The 22,108-nt window shown below is 42.5% G+C and overlaps 1 protein-coding gene across 1 annotated transcript in view; it reads right to left on the bottom strand.

Annotated features, from left to right (window-relative positions):
- The window catches only part of LOC126537834 (venom metalloproteinase BumaMPs1-like), a 114,495-nt gene that overhangs the window by 59,478 nt on the left and 32,909 nt on the right, over positions 1-22,108 (bottom strand). The window contains exons 7-9 of the mRNA XM_055074471.1: positions 12,028-12,102; positions 8,290-8,438; positions 3,254-3,303 (exon numbers count right to left, since the gene is read on the bottom strand). Of these exons, the coding sequence (XP_054930446.1) occupies positions 3,254-3,303; positions 8,290-8,438; positions 12,028-12,102 (274 nt within the window). The remainder of the gene's footprint in view (positions 1-3,253; positions 3,304-8,289; positions 8,439-12,027; positions 12,103-22,108) is intronic.

Raw genomic sequence — 22,108 nt, 5'->3', positions numbered from 1 at the left:
ACTCCTTATAGTTGTGGAAATTCAGTACGTGCCCCTGGGGCTACCATAGTTATGTGTCACTGTGGCCATTGGTTATAAGCACTTGGGGACACTGGGTAGATGCAGCTCTTCAATGAACTTTTTTGACACAAACTTGTGTATGTACACTGGGTGTGTTCCACTGCATATGTGCCACTCTTTAATGAACCTCTTCGATGCTGACTTAAGTCATGGGGCATCACAACAAGAACCTACGTAGTGACATCTGTGTATGCATGTAAGTGTGAGCTGAAATTGTCTGCTTGGATTTTCTTTCCCTGATGACGACAAGTCCCCTTGTTGAATTTACTTCAGCCTGAGATATCACCTGTTTGACTACTGTTATCACATTATGCCCATTTTGCTGTGAACTTGTCATGTTCCCTAGCTGGCAAGCTTGAATTTCAGGTACTGCACAGTGCTAAGGAAATTGATTCAGAGTGGGTGGTACTACCCGGCTTTTTCTTTGTAGCTGCATGTTGCATGAGAAAATAAGTTGTACGTAGATGCCGATTAGAAATAGCATAGGTATTCAAAGGTACTTTTATAATGTTCTAGGTTATTGGTGCTGTCCGGCCTTGCATCATTCCTTGTAGCATGCTCGTTTACGTGCTAAAAGAAATGTGGCCTGTTCTAATGCATGCAAGGACTGCCCAATAGCTCATGATGTTTTGAGCCACTCAATTTCAGTCTTGGCTGCACTTGTGGATTTTCAACTGTACTGAAGCTTGCAAAATGCTTGAATTTCCTGTCAAACTGGTTTGCTTGTTTCTATCCAACTTGAATTATTCCACCTTCATTATGCTAATAGTCATTGATTGTACTGTCATGCTGGCACTTTTGATTCTGGAACTGCAATAAATTTTCAGACATTTTATTGCTTTGTCATAATTTTTGCACCTCGTTAGACACAATCTACTAAACACACACACAAAAAAAACTCCCTTCAACCTCGTAAAATTCCCAAAAGGCGCATAATAAACTCCCAGACCTACCTGTAAAAGCTCCAATAAAGAGCTAAAATGCACTCCCAAAACATCTGTTTAAAACTCCCTTAATAAAACGCCTCCCTAAAGCTGTAAAAATTAACTCCCAAACATTCTCTTATACATTCCCATAAAAAGCAAAAATTCAACTCTCAAAATTAACCATAATTGCTCCCTTACGCAAAGCTCCCAAAATATGGGAACAGTTGCTCCCATGTTTACACCTAAGCACTCCTATAAGGAGGCAAAATAATTTCCCAAAGGTCTCCTTCAACACTCCCTTAAGAAGCCAAACTTTTCCGAAAATGTACCTAAGAACTCCCATCGCTTCTCCTATAAATTCCCATAAGCAGCAAATTAAAATACCCATGTCAACTTGTAAAAACTCCCAAAGCTCCTCATAAAAACTTCCATAGTGTTGGTGTTCAAAAGAGGAATAAAAAACTCCCAACGTTCCCCATAAAGACCCCTGCAACCGCTCAGGGGTTGGTGTTCAAAGGAGAATTAAAAAACTCCCATAATTCCCCATAAAACCACCAAACACAAGGGTGTGAAAAAAAACTCCGTTCGAATGGAGGATATTGTCCTCCCTTAAGGGCTTGAGTTATGCAACGAGGCCAAAACTCCCTAAAAGGGTCAAACCTGTTTACAGTGCAGGAGGGCTGTGAAAGTTTAGGAGTATGCCCAGAATGACACGGAAACCCCACATGCTCCTAAGAAAAAAAGGCGATAAATCATCTTAGTAAAATGACTCTTTTATGCTACAACGTCTCTCGGCCTCCTTTTACCCAATAATTTAGCGAAGACACACACACACAAACATGCATATATATATATATATATATATATATAACGGCAGCAGAAATTACATAATCTAAGTGAGACGGGTGTAGTCCGCCATTTTATTCCAACTTCTGCCTCCTCACTTCTCCCCTAGCCCATTTCTTCGCCTTCTTTCATGCGCACAGCGCGGACCGCTTCACTATATATATATATATATATATATATATATATAACTGTCCTGATATTACTGACATGTTTGCTGTAATACATGTATATCAAGCTCTTACTAGTTTGGCATGCCGGACGCATATCGGAAAAGATACGTTCATTATTTCTTGGCCCTAGACCCATAGGATGCATAATGCCAGTAATTAAAATGCTGACCATCACTGTCGCATATGCTAAAGAGGATGAATGCTAAAGCACGCGTGCTCACGCGACATTCATTAAATTACTTGACATTCTCGTTGAACTGCGTTGTTACTTTCTATTAGTTGTTTTCTCCCGCCAAAGGTGGTTGGTTCGAGTGACTTAAATTATCTTACTTAAGTGTGCCTGAATTAACTTCGCCTTAACTAACACCAAACACTGTGGAGAGGAAAGCGTACGTCGTCTTGAAGAAGACAAGTCCACTTGTCGAAACGTTGGCTCCTGCATTCACCTTGTTCACGTTTTGCTCATCGACCAAACATCGTAGGTTAGACTCCACCAATGGCCGTTGGTGGCCCGATGAATTTTGACGCCCTAACACCAGACAGTCAATTTTTTCATAACACCGAACAACGTACTACTCGACGCATGAGTCAATTAAGGCTTTCGCCTTACTTTTTGCGTTTCAAAAACGTTACACTCGTTTTTAAGAGCCTCTCTCCATGGTAAGAGTTATGTCGGGTGAATCAGAACGTCTTTCCTTCGTTTGTTTTCAGCCAAACTTTGGACTTTTCTTGGACTGGCTCAGCCTTATCTGCCAGTAGCTAGGCGGCACGGCGCTGCGGTCAGTTGTTGAAGATGACGGTTGTGCTTCACACGTCTACGGCGTACGAGTAACCAAGTGTGATTCGTTTTCTATGAAGTACGGGTCGAATGCCGATCAAAATTCTCGAGGAAATGTAGCCCTCGTATGGGAAAAGGTGTCTCGCTCTGCGAAGTGTGAGGTGTGAGTGTTGTGAATTCTCAAAAGGCCGTGAATATTTGCATGACAATGAACGCTTGGGGATGCCATGTGCGTCGCTCACTGACGACAACATGGCACAGAGGCATATCAAATTTAGTGGTCCAATGGGACGAATCTCTTAACCGTTGTGGGGACTATATGGAAAATAATGTAAAGTAGGTAGAAAAGTAGGTATATATGTAATTACCTGTAGGTGCCTTATTTTGGCTAATAAAAAATAGGAGCGAAGACTCTGTTTCGCTGGGAAAAATAACTACAACAAATATTGTTTGATGAAAATGCAACAACTTGCCTCCAATACTGTGCTTCAACGTATTTTTTTCCCAGTAGGACATGTTCATTCTGAAACATAACAGGTGAAATAATGACGTAATGAGAACTCGCCAGAAGCCATAAAAGTAGTTTTATTCATTAGCTAGGGGATAATGAATTAGGGCTCACAATGACCATTACTTAGTTTACGCTAACCTCTTATAAGGTACTCGTATGTAGAAGCACGCAACATGCGGCTGTGTAGTGCGCTTGGTATCACCAGCTCAAATGAGCTATTGCGATAACCCACACATACTCATATAGACTGCTAGCGTAACGATCAGCAGCCATTTTTGCAGCGGGAATGTGTTTAGAAGGCGAACCATGGCAGCTTTCATGAAGGAGTTCGCAGAAGTCATCTAGTGACAGCCTATCAGTGCACACGAGCACACGGAAAATGCTGAATGGGAGGCGTTTCAGGTACAACACGCGGAAGATGTGCTAGTGTAATGTAGCCGCAGTAGCTTCCTCTTAAGAGGTAGCTTTAGCTCGGGTCCCACTCAGACGTAGCCTATTCAAATACATGTAACACGCAAAATCATTTTTCTGAGATAACCCCTGGACCAATAATAATGAAATTTGTTGTATTTGAAAGAAAAAGTTAAGGTCTATTTACTGTAGGAAGCGGAATTTCAATTTAGGGCCTGAATTTTCTGAAAGAGATATTCAAGAATTCGGCAGTTTGAGCAAAATAGAAGCACGGAGTTTACAAATTAATAGCTTTGCATCACAAACAGATATCGTTGTTCTGTAGGCGGCACACACTAGATCATTGACAGCGTACAAATTCGATTTGTCCTTTTATATCTTCGTGAAATCATTACGTTGTTTACAAGCATTCTGCAAAAGCAATGTTTCCACATTATCCAATATTTTGAGATTCATGTGTAACTTATCTATTTTGTCCGCTTCAGATGTACTATTAGATACAATTCACAGAATTGTGGCATCATTTTTCGTTGCCGAGTTACCGAGTTTTAAACATGACAGTTGCGTTTTCTGGAAAGTTGTGATTAAAAATTTTGATAAAAAATTGGTGACACAAATAATCAATTTGAAACCAGCAGTCACTAGATTCTAAGTTTTTTTTTTTTTTTTTTATTCAACAAACCTCGCAATATGTGGTGCAGCGGCTTCCGAGAAAAACGATTTCTCCTTTCACATGTATTTAGATAGGAACACCTGAGCTGCTCATCAGCGAATCGCAGGTTACTAAGGTATTCTCCATTAAATTTTATCCCCAATTCTTCCCAATCCAGGTCTCTGAATACCTCCTGTAAACACGCTGTGAATAGCATTGGGGAGATCGTATCTCCCTGCCTGACGCCTTTCTTTATAGGGATTTTGTTGCTGTCTCTATGGAGGACTACGGTGACTGTGGAGCCGCTATAGATATATTTCAATATTTTTACATACGGCTCGTCTACACCGTGATTCCGTAATGCCTCCATGACTGCTGATGTTTCGACAGAATCAAATGCTTTCTCGTAATCAATGAAAGCTATATATAAGGGTTGGTTATATCCCGCACATTTCTCTATCACCTGATTGATAGTGTGAATATGGTCTATTGTTGAGTAGCCTTTAGGGAATCCTGCCTGGTCCTTTGCTTGACAGAAGTCTAAGGTGTTCCTAATTTTATTTGGATTACCTTAGTAAATAATTTGTAGGCAACTGACAGTAAGCTGATCGGTCTATAATTTTTCAAGTCTTTGGCGTCCCCTTTCTTATGGATTAGGATTATGTTAGCGTTCTTCCAAGATTCCGGTACGCTCGAGGTCATGAGGCATTGCGTATACAGGGTGGCCAGTTTCTCTAGAACAATCTGCCCACCATCCTTCAACAAATCTGCTGTTACCTGATCCTCCCCAGCTGCCTTCCCCCTTTGCACAGCTCCCAAGGCTTTCTTTGCTTCTTCCTGCGTTACCTGTGAGATTTCGAATTCCTCTAGACTATTCTCTCTTCCATGATCGTCGTGGGTGCCACTGGTACTGTTTAAATCTCTATAGAACTCCTCAGCCACTTGAACTATCTCATCCATATTAGTAATGAAATTGCCGGCTTTGTCTCTTAAGGCATACAACTGATTCTTGCCAATTCCTAGTTTCTTCTTCACTGCTTTTACGCTTCCTCCGTTCCTGAGAGCATGTTCAATTCTATCCATATTACACTTCCTTATGTCAGCTGTCTTACGCTTGATGATTTACTTCGAAAGTTCTGCCAGTTCTTTTCTAGCTGTAGGGATAGAGGCTTTCATACATTGGCGTCTCTTGATGAGATCTTTCGTCTTCTGCGATAGCTTGCTGGTATCCTGTCTAACGGAGTTACCACCGACTTCTACTGTACACTCCTTAATGATGCCGACAAGATTGTCGTTCATTGCTTCAACACTAAGGTACTCTTCCTGAGTTAAAGCCGAATACCTGTTCTGTAGCGTGATCTGGAATTCCACTATGTTTCCCTCTTACCGCTAACTCATTGATCGGCTTCTTATGTACCAGTTTCTTCCATTCCCACCTCAGGTCTAGGCTGATTCGAGTTCTTACCATCCTATGGTGACTGCAGCGCACATTGCTCAGCACGTCCACATCTTGTATGATGCCAGGGTTAGCGCAGAGTATGAAGTCTATTTCATTTCTAGTCTCACCGTTCGGGCTCCTCCACGTCCACTTTCGTCTCTCCCGCTTGCGGAAGGAGGTATTCATTATCCGCATATTATTCTGTTCCGCAAGCTCTACTAATAACTCTCCCCTGCTATTCCTAGTGGCTATGCCATATTGCCCCACTGCCTTGTCTCCAGCCTGCTCCTTGCCTACCTTGGCATTGAAGTCTCCCATCAGTATAGTGTATTTTGGTTTCACTCTACCCATCCCTGATTCCACGTCTTGATGTAAGCTTTCGACTTCCTGGTCATCATGACTGGATGTAGGGGCGTAGACCTGTACAACCTTCATTTTGTACCTCTTATTAAGTTTCACAACAAGACCTGCCACCCTCTCGTTAATGCTATAGAATTCCTGTATGTTAGCAGCTATATTCTTATTAATCAGGAATCCGACTCCTAGCTCTCGTCTCTCCGCTAAGCCTAGGTAGCACAAGACGTGACCGCTTTTTAGCACTGTGTATGCTTCTTTTGGCCTCCTAACTTCACTGAGCCCTATTATATCCCACCTACTGCCCTCTAATTCCTCCAATAGCACTCCTAGACTCGCCTCACTAGATAACGTTCTAGCGTTAAACGTTGCCAGGTTCATATTCCAAGCTTCCTCTCTATAGGTGGGCAGTCCTACCGGCTAAAGGCGATGAATGTAGCAACCTCACGTTTTCCTTTACCCTTTATATATCCTATTCATTAAAACGGTATATTCGTAGGGCTGTTACGGCAGCTTACTTCTTCTCCTCATTAACCGCATTTACAACAACTTCGATTGTAAAAAGGCGTGTATGCTCGCGTGAAATATTCTTGTTTGCTACCATACTCCGAGCCCACTGATTGACGCCTAGCACGCTGTTCTTCACGCCACCAAATATTACCACTTCGGGAATAGTTTGGCGATTACTTACAGCTTCAAATTAAAATATGTTTCCATGCGCGTGAACAAAAACTTCCACCTGACTGAGCTGCCACTTGCCTGCACTTTGATTGACAGTGCAAAAAGGAAACTTTGCCGGACGCTTAATCTTCACCTCTAAGAGTGGAACTCGATTGCATTCTAAGATCCCTGACTGCTTCTCACGCTTCCCGGCAACTGGAGCATATGTAACCGTAATGTTTAACGCGAAACGCTGGTAAACGCGCACACTATGCACGAAGGCGGGCTTTGTGGTCTTCGTGGGCCGCGATGCGACGCAGGCGAACGCCAGCTTGAGGTATTGCAAGGAACCGGGCGCACCACTCCGTGGCCCCCAAGACACCCGCGCGCAGGCGCACGCAAATGGCGTACGCCGCGGCTGGTCTGCGAATGGTAGAAGCATTGGAAAAGGGGGTTTCTTTGAGTTTTCGCGTAAGAGAATGACGTTTTCTCGTTTATTAAAATTACAAGCCGAGACCTATGATGTCTTTCGGTTGCGTGTAAGTCACAGTCTACAATTTTTCCACGTATTTTAGCTTGAGAAATTCAATTGGTTTAGTAAATTTCTTGCGTCACTTGAAGGAATTGGTTATGGGTGGTTCGAAAATCTTTGTGCCGGAGCGACGTCCAACTCCGGACGCCAACGCCAAATTTTCCGCAACACGGGCTCCTTAATGCTATTGCGTCAAAACTCGCGGTCCCCGCCGATTGTTTGACTTTTCATTTCACTGCTATACAAAACAAAGTTGTTCGAATCTGTCTCTCACGTTCGCGTTGGGATGACATAAGGCTGACTTGCGTGCTTATCGAAGTTCAAAATGTCGTATTTCTGCAAGCGATGGCGGTAACGCAGTGCTATTACTGTAACTCTGGCAGTCACTACAGGCAATTAACTATGCAGCACTACCGGTTGAAATTGTTGTGCTCCATGTGCGAAAAGGTCTTCATGATGAGCGATTATAAACACTCGAACTTCTTTCACAACTCATTTGACGAAGCTGGCACACAGCCTCCGCATACACACTGAAGGCGCTGTCGCAGTAGTTTTTTTTTTTAAGACATAGCAAGTCTTTCCTGTGCTTTTTCAAAATTATATAGTGCTAAGTCATTTTCAGCTTCTCTGTGGAATATTAATCAAGTCGCAGAAGGTGTTTATTGCCTGTTTGATCTCGATTAACCAAGCTCTTCAATGGCGGCGGCTCTGTGGCCACTTTTGGTGCGCAGTGCGCAGACGTTTCGCTATAAAATGTCTACCGATATTGCATTATAGTTGCTCAAGTGGAACATGAATGCAGGCGTGAACGTGTGCTTCAGGTACGTATATTTTGTCAGCCTTGTCTTTTGAGCACGAATACTGCTTGGTTAGAGTAAAAAAGAGGATTTAAAACGCCATTGAGAACTCTCCGAATAGAATATACGTAGTATGTAGTCATGTGATACATACCCTGTAAGCAGAAATATAATGTCAGATCTCTGAAAATAACTTTGCTGTGCAACGTAGGTTTTGAATTTTTCAATCGTTTGTCCATAATTAATATTCTTTGTTGCTTTATAACCAGGAATTTCCACCATGTAAGAAGACTCGTCTGAACGCTGAAAAAAAAGAAAGATACACGAGTTCAATATACCGCCAGTTCAGCGCCATATTGATGCACGAGGACCGTGCGAAATATTACTGAGTACTGATATAAAAGAATCCATGAATGGTCTGAGGTTAGGAATTTTCTGACACTCGGAGTACATGAGAAACTACGTATGAATATCCATATTTGGCGCCTAAAAGATTAGTACCTGGTCTCATAATTAAATTCAATACAATTTATAGTCTGCCAATTGGACAAATGCTCTGAATATTCCCGTAAATAAGGGAATACGGGCAGCTCTTGCGTTCTTGCGATTGTAGTAGTGTGGCTCAATTTATGGACGTCTTTGAGGTGGGCATTCTCTATTCTCGTTCTCTTAGAAAGACAATATATTCGTTAAGAAGGGTAGTTTTTCATGGGACCAGGCATCGTCTAAATAAACAAGTATACCTAACTAGCTAGACTAGACCGCATTGTGGCTCAGAGACAGACTAATGCTTTGTCAAAGATTTACAGAATATTTACATTTACAGAATAAAACACAAGTGGACCAATTTATTAGACAAAACTTTGCGCTACCTTATAAAATATTTATTTTAGAAACCAGTCATTTACCCAATGTTATTGGCCGACTGTGAAGATTTCGCAGCTCCGCTCCTAGAATTGTGCGCCTAGATGTGAAGAGTTGTTGCTGCGGATTTCGTCGCAACAAACGAAGCGTATTGGGTGCGGCACTTTCCTCTGACGCTTCATAAACTTGACCACTAAACCTTGCCATCTCATTGTAACAGACACCTGCCCAGGCTCAGAAACGAAGGATATTTTAGCCGTGTCCTCTTCTGATATCGAGAAGGGCTCGGAGTGTGAAGCGTAGTCAAAATCTCAAAATTTTGAAAGACAGCAGGTGGAGAAGCTCAGCACTTCTGCTTATTGCTCGTTCTTTGCTCGCTTTGTTGAAGGAAGTAGCAAGCATGTAAGTTTTGCTGGTTTCATCCATGGCCCCGTACAAGTTCGAAATTGAAACCGCTGTGAGAAGCCACTACAGTGAACGAGCCAGGTACGACAGTTAAGACGGAAACCATTAGTTTGTTCGTGCAATTGCATGTTGGGACTAACAATCACAACTTCACAAGTCAGGCAGCATTTTATGTAAGTTGGGCCACGCGCAACTTCCATGGACAAAACGAATACCTGTTCGCTACGTAAACCGTAAGACTTACCTGCGCTCTAGTTAAAAGCAAATGGTAGTGTAATTTTTTCATAAAAGAATGCTAGTGTGATTAAAAAAAATCATCGACAATTACAATACTCCCTAAAGCAAAATATGACCGTAGCTCTGTACTAGTCTTCATTTCTCGATATATTGGCGGTCGCGAACAATCTTTATCGTGGCGAACACTGCAATCACGATTGCTTCGCTAATCTGGAGATCACGATAGGCAGCGCGTGATCTGCGCTGTCTTTCAATATATGGCATCGGTGGACGCGGTCACCGCGTGCCATCGGTGAACAGACGACGACATGCTACACTGGCGTAATGTCGTAGCGGTTGTAGCTGCACAGACCGTCTTGCCCGGCACTATGGTTTTCTTTTAACGACTTCGCCATACCCTCTTCCTCCGTTTCGTCCCTGATGGTTGCGCTGCGCACTACCCCTCCGCTTTCCTCCTCGTGCTCTCTTCGCAATCACGCCCTTTCTTCCCTCGCTGTTGCTTCGTCTTCGCTCTTTCGTCGTTCGCTGTGCTCGTTTCGCTTGGTTACGCCGAGGGACGCCGATGCTTAACGTAGGAACGGGCGCCTTACAGATGCGCTCTACAAATAAGCAATAAGGCAGCTGTCCGAAGCGCGCAGCATGCCGTCAACTATGGAATGGTCACGCGTATGGAAGCGATGTTTCATTCTGGAAGTTCCAGATTAATCTACTTAAACCTACGCAGTCGTTTTGGCCGGGGCGTGTTTGTTCTACTGATTTGCCTAATAGTGGGCAATGCCCTAAACATTTTTGCCCTAAGTATTTCCAAGCTTTTATATTTGTTCGTCCTATGGATGTTTCAAAGAAAATTTCCGGTTGTATAATAATTTCACTCTGCAAAAATAAAAGTGCAATGAGTGTATGTTCTAGTTATCGGAAACGTTTTTTCAGTCCTACGTTACCACGATTTGTTATTCTGTCTGTACGTTTTCTGCTCTTCTCCAGTCGCCATTACATCTCTCCCACGTGTACCAAGATTGTTTAAGGGAGAGGAAATGAAATATTTATACAGCGTTTTGTCTGTAAAAAAATATTTGTAGGGTTAGCTTCACTTGTTCGACTGAGGCTACAAATACGTTGCGAACTAACATGACAAACAGACACGTAACTTCGGTAATAGCTTTGTTCGCTGATTCACATTTCCCATAATAGTGACAGTGAATGATGCAGCAGGAAATCTTTGAATGAAGAAACTAGCTTTTTATTGAACGAACTTGTGTCCACAAAGGCAAGTTACACTCAAACCACTGCAATAGCGGCGAACAGGGTTGGCGATCATCAAACATCTGATCTGCCTGTCAAGCGCGTCGGCTTTCATACGTGAGTCATCGAAGGTTCCAGAGTAATCGCTCGTGTCAGTGGTTCTTTCAGAAAGTTCTATGCAATTGGCGTCGCACATGCAATCAGATTACACAATAGTAAGATCTTGATGAGGGCTAGTTGGTTAATATTTAGAACTGAGGTTAAAAAGCGCGAATAAAACAACGACAAAAACAAACGAACACCACAGCGCTTGTCTCTGGTATTTGTTTCCTTGTGTCCTTGCTTTATTCGCGCTGTTTAACCTCAGTTCCAGATTACACAAGCTTCGGTGACAGCAGTCAGAAGATAGAACCATTGATAACATTCGAGAAACTTCCGATACTTGCGGCCGGGCCCCGCGCTGAGCGCTAACATTTGTTAGGCGGTGAAAGACGGTAACACGAAAAAGATGAACAAGTACAGGTGCCAATATTCTTTGTGTCTCGACAGCAGTCCTGCAACCTTTTCATGTGTGAGCCATCTAGCCTAAATCGCGCTGTGGAATACGCAGTGGAATAAGAGTTTGTGGAAGCAGTGGAATACGAGTTTGTGACGTCCTTAATAAGCGGTACATATTCGGCTGTGCAGAGATCTTTTCGATATCAGCTTAACCTGCTCTAGCCTCACAGAACACCTCACAAAATCACGTATGCTTTGCAAAGATAGAACGCTCAATTACGAAGGCGAAATTTGAACGCCGCTTTATTCGCAGGAACAATCTTTTGGTGAATTAATGCGACGTGGGTGATATAATATATTGCATGTTAAACTCATACCTTGAAAAAAATAATAACCTCACCTAAAAATATAAATCGTACATTTAAATAAATTTCTCAGTCATAAGTACATTATGCAAACCTAGGCGAAGTGCACAGCGCGAAATTGCCTCCAACCATCTAGCATTTGTGTTGTGCTACCCCTCACGAAGAAAGCTAACGATGTCAATGATGGGGATTTATGGAATAAATATTATTTGATAGCCCTATGGCAGCCATTAACAAATGCATCAGTGAAGTGAACGTGCAAGAACGACACATAACATTACCTTTGTGGTCACAGTGATACCAACAATGGTTAGTTGCACCCTTGGCTGGACCATACTTCGGTAGCGTAGATTGGCCTATAAGAAAATAATAATGTCGGATGCAACAACAAATATGCATATATACATATATATATATATATATATATATATATATATATATATATATATATATATACATATATATATATACACACACATTGGTAGCCGAATTCACGTAAACACGGAACAGATCAGTTTTTATTCAGCTATTGAATTCACCGGGGCAGTATTACCAAAATGAATCTATTGATGTTAAGGTGACAACTACAAAAAAAACGCTTTAATAGAAAAATCGGCAGCATGTTATAGTCCTGCAGCACGGGAAGATGAAAATCTGGTGCACACGTGGTAAAGCGCCGTCTCGCATCTTCGCGTTTCTGCCTTCGCAGTTCGGATTCTTCGGGTCGTTTTTCTCGCGTAGCTGCGGCTTCGCGTGGTCGAATAGAGGGGTCAGACGCGCGCCCACAACGTCCCTCTTCGACTTCACGTTGCGTTCTCTGAGCAGGAAAGTGAAACGTATGCAGGGGCCCTATAACGTAAAACCAGATCCCTGAAACGTAAAACTATTCCAATATGTTTTTTTTTGCAAACCTCCTGGCGTCAAATTTGCGCAACCACCGACGCGAGCGAAAGGCAGTGACCCGCAGGGTTGTCTGAAGAGACCAATCACACGCTCTTCTCGTTTATAGGAGGCCAATTTTGTTTGTTTTAAAAGCGAATAACATTGCCTACAGTGAGCGGCTTGTCTTAACTAAATGGGTGACAAGAGGCGAGGTTCGGTCTCAAGTGAAGAGGGATTCGATGGCGCCGAGCCAGTGCACTGAAAATCGATAACAGGATGAAGAGTGTAGTGCTGGCGTCTGCTATTAGCAACCTTTTTCTTACTTAGCTTGAGGTGGCTTGTCAAAAATCGCGGAGGCGTGCAACGGAACGTTAAATATGTCGCTAAAACGGATCCTTAGCAAGGAAGAGCTGGCAGAGCAAGGCCTTAAACGCGCCGAAAGTGCTTGAAAACTTTGCACGGCAAGGCAATTTCTTTTTTTCGTACGCAAATAAACCCATGCTCTCCGCCTTGTGGAAAGTAACCAGGGGCCCTATAACGTAAAACTATTCCAAAATGTTTTATTCCAATCTCCTGACGTCAAACTTGCGTAACTGCCGACGCAAGCATCGGGTGGTCACCCGCAGGGTTGTAAACATACCAATTAAACGCTCTCCTCGTTCATAGGAGATCACTGTTGTTAGCTTCAAAAACGAATAACATTGCCTACGCTGAGCGGTTTGTCTTATCTAATTGGCTCACAAGAGGCGAGGAGCATGCTCAAGTAGAGAGGGGTTCGATGGGGCCGAGCCACTGCACTGAAAATTGATAACCGGATGAAGAGGGTGGTGCCGGCGTCTGCGATTGGTCTGCTTTCCTTCATTTAACTTGCGGTGGCTGGTCGAAAATCGTGGCGGCATGCAACGGAAGGTTAAGAATGCTGCTAAAATGGATCCTCAGCAAAGAAGAGTTGGCAGAACGAGGTGGTAAACATGCCGAAAGTGCTCGAAAACGTTACACGGCCACGCCAAAAGGTTTATTTTACGCAAATAAACCCAAGCTTTCCTGTATAGTGCGAGTAGCCAGTGTCTGAGCGATCGGTGGCAGCCATCTTTTATTCCTTTCGGAACGGGGCAGCCTGCGGCTATTCAGAAGAAAACTCAGTTTTTTTCGGCATATTAGTGCATCTTTAATGCGTACGCGTCACTTTCACGCAGTGAGTTGTTGTGGTTTTGTGATGTCGCGTGACAGGCAGGTGAAGTAGGTGCAGCGCGAAAGCCTTTGACCAATAGCCAAGGGCTAATGGCGAAAAGGCGTCGAATAAGAAATAGCTATTTTGCTTGTGTTCGCTCAAATCACGCATAATCAGTGTGCAACGTCATATCAGATGGGGAGCTATCGCGGTCTTCGTGATGTCCCGTGAGAGCCAGGAGAAGTGGGGGTGGTCCAAAAAGTTTTTCACCAATCGCGCAGGGCTGATTGCTAAACTGGAATAGAAAAGTTTGGAATAGTTTTGCGTTATAGTGCCCCAGTGCGTGGGCGATCGGCGGCAGCAATCTTTTAATCCTTTGCGAACAGGACAGCCTGCGACTATTCAGAAAAAGAAATAAGTTTTGTTTGAGATATTACTGAATCTTTAAAGCGTGTGTGTCACTTTGACGCGGCGGATTTTCGCGTCCTTGTGACGTCGCGTGACAGGTAGGTGAAGTGCGTGCAGCCCGAAAGCTTTTGACCAATAGCCGAGGGTTAATGGCTAAAAGGCGTTGAGTCCGAACTAACTATTTTTCTTTTGTTCGGTCCAATGATGCATATTCAGTGTGTACGCCTCATATCAGATGGGGAGCTATCACAGTTTCCGTGACGTCACGTGATTGACAGGCGAAGCGGGGGTGGTCCAAAAAAATGTTTGACCAATCGCGGAGGGCTGATTGCGTGATTGGAATAGAAAAATTTGGAATCGCTTTACGTTGTAGCGCCTCAGTTATGTTTGTTGTAGGGGTGATTTCAATCAAGGCATGCACTGTTCGCTTCATTTTTACTCAGCGATTGTAGCCTCTGCCTTACGTGGGCATAAGCTATTGCTTATGCCCACGTAAGCAAGAATTATCTTGGTGCAGTACACCTCAGTTATCTGCTGCAAGCATTGCAAGACGTGCCCCATTTCCGGTCTTCCTAATCACCGATACCAAATCAGTGGCATAGGCTTTATTGAATTTTACACACTGCCAACTTGTTTTCATTACGGTGCGCCCTTCGTTCTTTTCCGTATCGCCAACCACCCTGCAGCCCTAATGTCCTTCTGTAGATTACTTTACGATGTTGTCGTAAAGAAAGGAAGACAGCATAAACAGAACATTGGTATAAATATAAGATAGTGTAATCAGACAAACTCAGCCATGTAAAAATCACATGCACACATATATATATATATATATCATTTGGTAGTTAAAAAAAAACCAAAGGCGAGATACAAGATTACTGTGAAATGAGATATAAAAGTGTACAATGTCATACGTACGCAAGAAAGAGGAGCATATTTGTAGGATAACCTCTTTTTAACGGTGATAAAATAAAGTATGCTGGTGCGATATTTCCCGAAAATAGCAATACCAGCTGTATTGCGTATATTGTTTGGAAGGTAATTAAAGTGCAAGTGGCTTGGTGCAGTGCAGTGGGTTTCATCAAACTTACTTGAGCGAACACGACGAGCCTGACATTTATTATTGCAAAGTGACCTTAATTTACAAAATGGTTGTAAATCTTGTAAGAATACGTAATAAATCTTGGATACTGGAAATAAGGTGACCATGATATATGTTTTGCATATGGAGAAGACCGAACTTCGTAGTTTTTAATACTTCAGCAAGACGTCCCACGCAAGCCACAATCAAGTAATGCTCAATTTAAGTATTGTATAAATTCCACAGATCCTTTGTGAGCTAATTTGATTATGGAAAATAATATAATCGTGATGGCTGTCTAATAGCACTAACATACCAAGTGTGGCCGCAAGAATGTTAGGCTACCACTAAGTTCTGTACATCCGCTGAACAGTTGTTTGATAAGCCTTATATGTTTTAGTTTTAGTTGCTTTATGACAGTTCATATGATTGTTAGTGAAATGTGAAAGGTATAAAAAAATGCGTTTAAAATATATTGGTAAGACAGTTTATTTTTATTTCATGAAAATAAAATAATCACACAAACCTTGGTATTAGGAGAAAATCTGCTCCTGTAGTGTGACGCCTAATGGAACTGTGGTCTACGCAGACTCATTCTGCAGAATCAGTAAAAAGCTAGTGGTCAGAAAAATTAGAATTTATCACAACCAAATCCCAGGTCTCCGTACAATCAAACAGTAAGGAAAATAAAGAAAATCGTTGCATTTGGATGCAGCATTACCGAAAAAGAAAATAACAAAGTAGTGGTTTGGTGCTCGGGACACTAACGCGAAAGTGAAAACAAAGAAAGCTGAGGACGGGGAAGTAGGAATTATCACATCGTCTGGCTTCCCTGCTAGTGACGAAGCAGAGACATTATGGGCGATGTGAGCTCTTCAGCAAAGGAATTGGTTGGATATTATTGAGGTGCAAGATCGTTCTCGAATACAATACACAAACATAAATTTAGTCATAAGCTAAACATGTCGTTCGAAGACCTGAAAGTTCTATAATTTAAAGCCTTCGTGCACACTTACCGCGTAATAAAAATAAAACACCCTTTGTGATATGCCACACACTATAAAGTTAATAAATTTCAATCAATGTCTTGACAATGTCTCGAAGGTCTTTTGCTTGACGAGCCTTATTTAGGGTAAAGAGTGTTGAATACAAAGAGTTCATTATTTCAGCAATGCGCACGTGATTATTCTGCACCACAGCACTACCTCAGTTTCGTTAATGAATTATATGAGACACATCGTTTTAATTCCACCTTGTATATTGGTTAAAACAAATGTCCTGAAAAACGCTGAATACATTTCCACAGACACAAACTCATGAAACGTCTTGCATAATTCAGTAGCGTCACGTATTATAGCATTATTTTTAAATAAAATAAAATGAACACCATTAACTACGTTGATAAAAGCTTCCAGAATGTACTCATGCCTGAATGGATACAATATAGTCTAGTATGGACTCGTCTTCTATAATATCGCCGAGGTCATTCAGGCCATCTTTCGAAATGAATGAGTGTATATTATTTCCCTACATTTTGGAATAAATATAGCGTTACTTTACTATTGCGGAACGATTTGTAAAGAGTCGCACTGTGTAAAAAAAGTTGTCGTTGAGTTAGTAAACAGCCGTCGCTCTCTTTGGATTTTTGTGTTTCTTGTAAAATGATTGGAAATTTGGATGCATTCTACACAAATCCATTTTCGAAATTTACCCCAGTGTGTAGGTGAATTTGGGTTTCGGCAGTTTAACTTGGCGAAGCGCAAACTGTCATTTTATTAAACAATTTGGAAAGCTATCAGCATACGCTGAAACTTCATCGCTTCAGTTCAGTTTTCCTTAGACGTATTTGGCCATTCGCAAGCACCAAAAACCGGCTGCCTACGAACAACAAAAAAAAAAACGTAATCAAGAGAATATTGAAACAAGAATAACTCAGAAAAACGTTCAGACAGACGTTTGCAATTGGCTTTTAAACTGGTGTCGCACACTACTGCTGCGCTAGTCTACAACAACGTTTGTAACTAGAGCCATATTTAGAGACATTGTAAAACATTTGCCACGAATTTCTGTATTATTCTTGCATAAAACCGATGCGGATGACATTACGAACTTGATTTAGAGTTAATTCATAACTGCTAAAGTGTATCTTTCAAGTTTGAGGCGTGTCAAGTGAATTGTATCAGGCCGAATTGAAATGCTGACTAAATAGGTTTATTTATAGCATAAAATATACAGCTAGCGTGACTATATAGTAAACAGCTGCGTCATATGGCAATCTACTAGGTTGTCTTGTCGATCTAGAACTGGCTGTTTTCTCAAAGGTGACTCACTAGAGCAACATGTTAGAAAAACACTAAAAGACAGGCAATATGCACCATGATTGAATAGAACACGCGTAGTGTGGCGGAAAGCAAAGACCAAGTGGAAACACCACATTTAATGGCTGCTGTTTAACACAAGTGGAAACGACAATGGTAGTCAGTGCACCTTCAGGGAAAATCGTTAGTGCAACCAAAGGAATACATTCATACAATATTTCTTACCGCAAAATGTTCTAGCAACAAGTGCCAGAGCTGAGAGCTTCGTTGCAACACTCATGAGACCATTCACAACAGATTTGAAAGCAAGACGATCTTAGGCAATGTTGGTGAAAAACTTTTGAGCTACAAAGTTGGCAGGGGCTCCACTGGTCGTTAGATGATTTTCCAGCGAAAACACGGTCGCTTCAACTTGCGACGAGGATGAGATACGAAGTTTTTTAGTTGGTGGGAAATGCTAGTGCGGTGATTCGGTATCGGACGTCACAGCGACGAAGGCAGACCTCAACAAGAATGAATGGCGCACCCAATGTTAAGCCTACTACGCGATGTGCACATGGCAGGACAATTGCAGACAGAACACGCATCATTCGTAGGCATCATAAGTGGAGCGACAAAGGTTGTTATTTGGTGCTATCGATATGCAAGGTCAAGAACAAGCCAATGTTCTTACTGTTGTAAATCGCGAAACATACGTGTGCACATGGCACTTGTCAGCTCGAGAGAAACCATCGTCTAAAAGGCATGAACAAATTTTGCAATTGTAATAACCGCAAGTTGAATCAAGTTCGTACGAGTCTGTGGAGAGGTAAAAACTTTACCACAGGAATCAGCACGAAAACAATCTCATAGCGGACTACGTCGCGTATATTACACGCACGCGCTTGGTTATAAACGCAGCGAAGCCAGTCCAGAAGATGAAGACAAACGCCCTGGCTTTGCCGCATTCTTCTGGTGAAGGAACCATCACTTACTTAAATATTATTACGTTTGTATTCAGTACACAATAAAGTAGATTCGAGTGCACGAAAATAATCGTCTGAGGCATGTGCCAAGGCTTCTTTTGGGGGCGGGGGGAGGGGAGGCGTCGGGGTTAACCGAAAGTGACTTTTCTGTACAAAAGAGGGGTGGCGTACCTTTACTAACACAAATGTGAATAATGCTCACCATTCACCATAAAGGCGCGTAAACCCGCAAAAGAGAAATGAAAGGAGGTGTACCTCACTAGTATGCCTGCGAGATAGACCTCTCCTTTACTTGATCAACAAGGAACCACACCAAATGGACTCGGAAAATAAAGAAGCGCAAGAACACTGCCCAGAACAAGTAAACAAGTGAAAGTGCAAAATAGATCATTCTAGTAGCGTTTTTTTATTTCAGCTCTGGAATAATTATAGAGAAATATATATTTGAGGAACAGTCACAGGTCTTTTGGATCCCTCGTTTACTGCTTTACCAAGTTCAGAGCCAAAACCGACTCGTATTTGGGAAGTTACGTAACAATACGTGGCCGCCAGTCCCGTAAAACCGCATAGACTGCAGGACGCTGTGATTCTAGAATTACCGCGCGCACATAAGTACAGGAGAGAAGTGGCTACGTTAGGCGGCTCGACTGATGACTGTAGACGCTTCATTCAAAGCCCACGGAATCGTTTTCCACTTGCGGCGGTATTTTCTCTACTTCCTCTTTGATGGTGACGCAGTGACGGCGATGGCATGCGGACGCTGAATACTCAAGCGCATTTATTTTTGCAGTTGGCGGCCTGGCTTCTTCTTTCTGGAGTGCTGGAAGAGGCCTTCTTTCACGCCTGCGACGCACCCTGGATTTCCTGGCCTGTGAGGCGACACTGCATTCGCACCGCTTCCAGCATCGTCAGTGACACCATCTGATACAACATTTAAGAAACTTGGAATTGCCGCGACGAGTGGGCGTTGTTCTCGTGCGGCGAGCATCACTTTGGCAGTGACGGCGATGGCGTGCGGACGCTGAATACTCAAGCGCATTTATTTTTGCAGGTTGATGGTCATTTCTTTGTCTTTTTGTAAACTGCGTCATCGCATTGCTGTCGCTGTTGCTGCCGAGTGTGTTGTGGTTTGCTGGTTGTAGTTGAAATTGTGCTGTCGTTCCATTGTCCTGGCCGAGTTAGTAAGCGCTAAAATGGGGGACCGTAACACGGGACCACTAAATGAGGTCACTAAGGCTCTTACAGAGAAACTCCCGAGTAGCATCAAAGAAGTTGGGAAAGTACTAAATGAGCTAGTAGCTAAGCTGGATGCGGTTGCCTCTGGTATGATGACTAACGTAGAAAAAATGGGGAGCTCCAATACAGAAATTTGCGCTGAACTCACGTGCATAAGGCAGTCGATTAATTTCATGAATGAAGGGTTCGAGTGTTTCAAGGGTGATGTTGAAACCTGTCGTCGTGAGCTTGCTGAGGTGAAAGCGCAAAATGTTCGATGTCAAAACACAAATGAACTGCTCCGCACAGAACTGCAGGAAGCTAAGAAATCCTGGACTTAAAACAGTTCAGTCGGAACTCAAACCTCGAGATCAAGGGGCTCCTAGTTGTTCAGGGTGAGAACCTTTTAAATGTGTACAGAAAGTGGCTACATCCCTAGGCGTTGAGATTGCTGAATCTGATATTGACATTGTGCATAGAGTTCGCTCTAAAGATAAAAGGAAGCCGAATGTTGTGGTCAAGTTTGCAACCAGGTCAGCCCGGGACAAGGTGCTGAATGCCGCTAAAAAGACTCAACTGAACGTGGGCCTCCTTGGTTTCGACGGGGAGCAGCCACTGTATGTCAATGAGCATCTTTGCGTTGCAACTAAGGTACTCCTCACTAAAGCGAAGCAAGCAAAGCGGGAGAAAGGATGGAATTTTGTTTGGGTGACGCAGGGGAAGGTTTTGATGCGCAGAACAGAAACTTCTACTACATTGCACATCACATGTGAAGATGATCTGATGAATATTGTGTGAGTCAGCTTTTCCCTATTTTTGGTGATGTGGAATTTGCATGTCCTTCACCATGGCTTTTTCATTTTCTGATGTTAAAGAATTGAGGTGCGATAAAAAGTTATTTTCAGTTTTTCATTGCAACGTACGCAGTGTTAGAAACAACCTAAATGATTTGGTTGCGCATTTGTCAAGGTACGAATCCTCTTTTGATGTCATTGCATTGAGTGAAACGTGGCTCAAGGATGATAAATCAGTCTGTCTTCCGGGTTATAAATTCTTGTGTCCACCTCGTGAATCACATACGAGAGGAGGCGGGGTTGGACACTTTGTGAAAGATAACCTTGTCTACCAAGTGTTCACCGTGGCATCTCTTTGTGATAATTGTATTGAAACACTTTTTATAAAGCTTTCTAGTGGACTTATAGTTGGGGTATTATACCGGCAACTTAACTAATCGATAACGGTCTTTCTTGAAAAATTTGAAACTATCCTTGCAGGAATATTTAGCGGGAAGTGCAATGTAATCATTGTGAAAGATGTTAATATTGATCTATCATCTGGCACACAGAATAACTACACCCTTCTCCTCGAATCATTCGCATTGCGTAATCTCATCTCAGAACCAACCTACATAACGAGTACCTCATGCACTTTAATAGATCATGCCATATGCAACATTAACAGAGGTGTGAAAGCTGGTACTTGTGCTGATATGATTGCTGACCACCTGCCGATTATTGTCTTAGTCGAAACAGAGCTACGTAAACAAAAACAGACATCACTCAGCAAAATGCGTACTAAAATCAATTACGTTTTACTAGGCGAAATGCTTAAACAAACCACTTTTACTTCTGCCTATGACAAGGATGTTAATGTTGAGTACGCACAATTCCTAGCTCTTCTGAAAACCGCGATTACCCGGAGCTCTACAGTGGCCACTAAAAAATACAGCCAGCCAACATGTCCCTGGATGACAACTGAGATCTGAAACATACTGAAGGAAAAGGACCAATGTGACCATAAATGGAAGCAACTAAAAACGAATGACTATTATCTAAGCAAGTTTAAACGTTACCGCAACCTATCTGTGTCTCTCATGAGGAAGAGGAAAAAAGAATACTTTTCGTGACTTGTAGAGGAGACTCGGGGTAATACGAAAAAATATGTGGAACATAGTTAATGTTGCAACTGACCTTCGTTCAAGAGTGAATGCTTTGCCTGAATCAGCTAACGAAGACACGGCTGAATTATTTATTGCACATTTTGCCTCCATAGGACCTTCGCTGGCTTCACGGATTAATATTGATGTAGCCTCGTTAAGAATGCCTGAGCGTGTTGACAATACTTTCGCATTGCCTGACTTATCAAAAGAGGAAATAACAGCGGCAGTCAGCAGTCTCTCAATAGGCAAAGCAGCATGCCTAGACGCAATACCTGTGAGACTTATAAAAACAATATTGATATTCTAGGTACCCATTTGTTCTATCTTTTGAACAATTCCCTGAGAAATGAAGTGTATCCTCACGAGCTCAAAGCCTCTAAGGT

This window comes from Dermacentor andersoni, chromosome 4, assembly GCF_023375885.2.
Source record: "Dermacentor andersoni chromosome 4, qqDerAnde1_hic_scaffold, whole genome shotgun sequence".
Lineage (NCBI taxonomy): Eukaryota > Metazoa > Arthropoda > Arachnida > Ixodida > Ixodidae > Dermacentor > Dermacentor andersoni.
The sequence above is the reverse complement of the archived record's forward strand: the minus strand, read 5'-3'. Positions and strand labels throughout refer to the sequence as shown.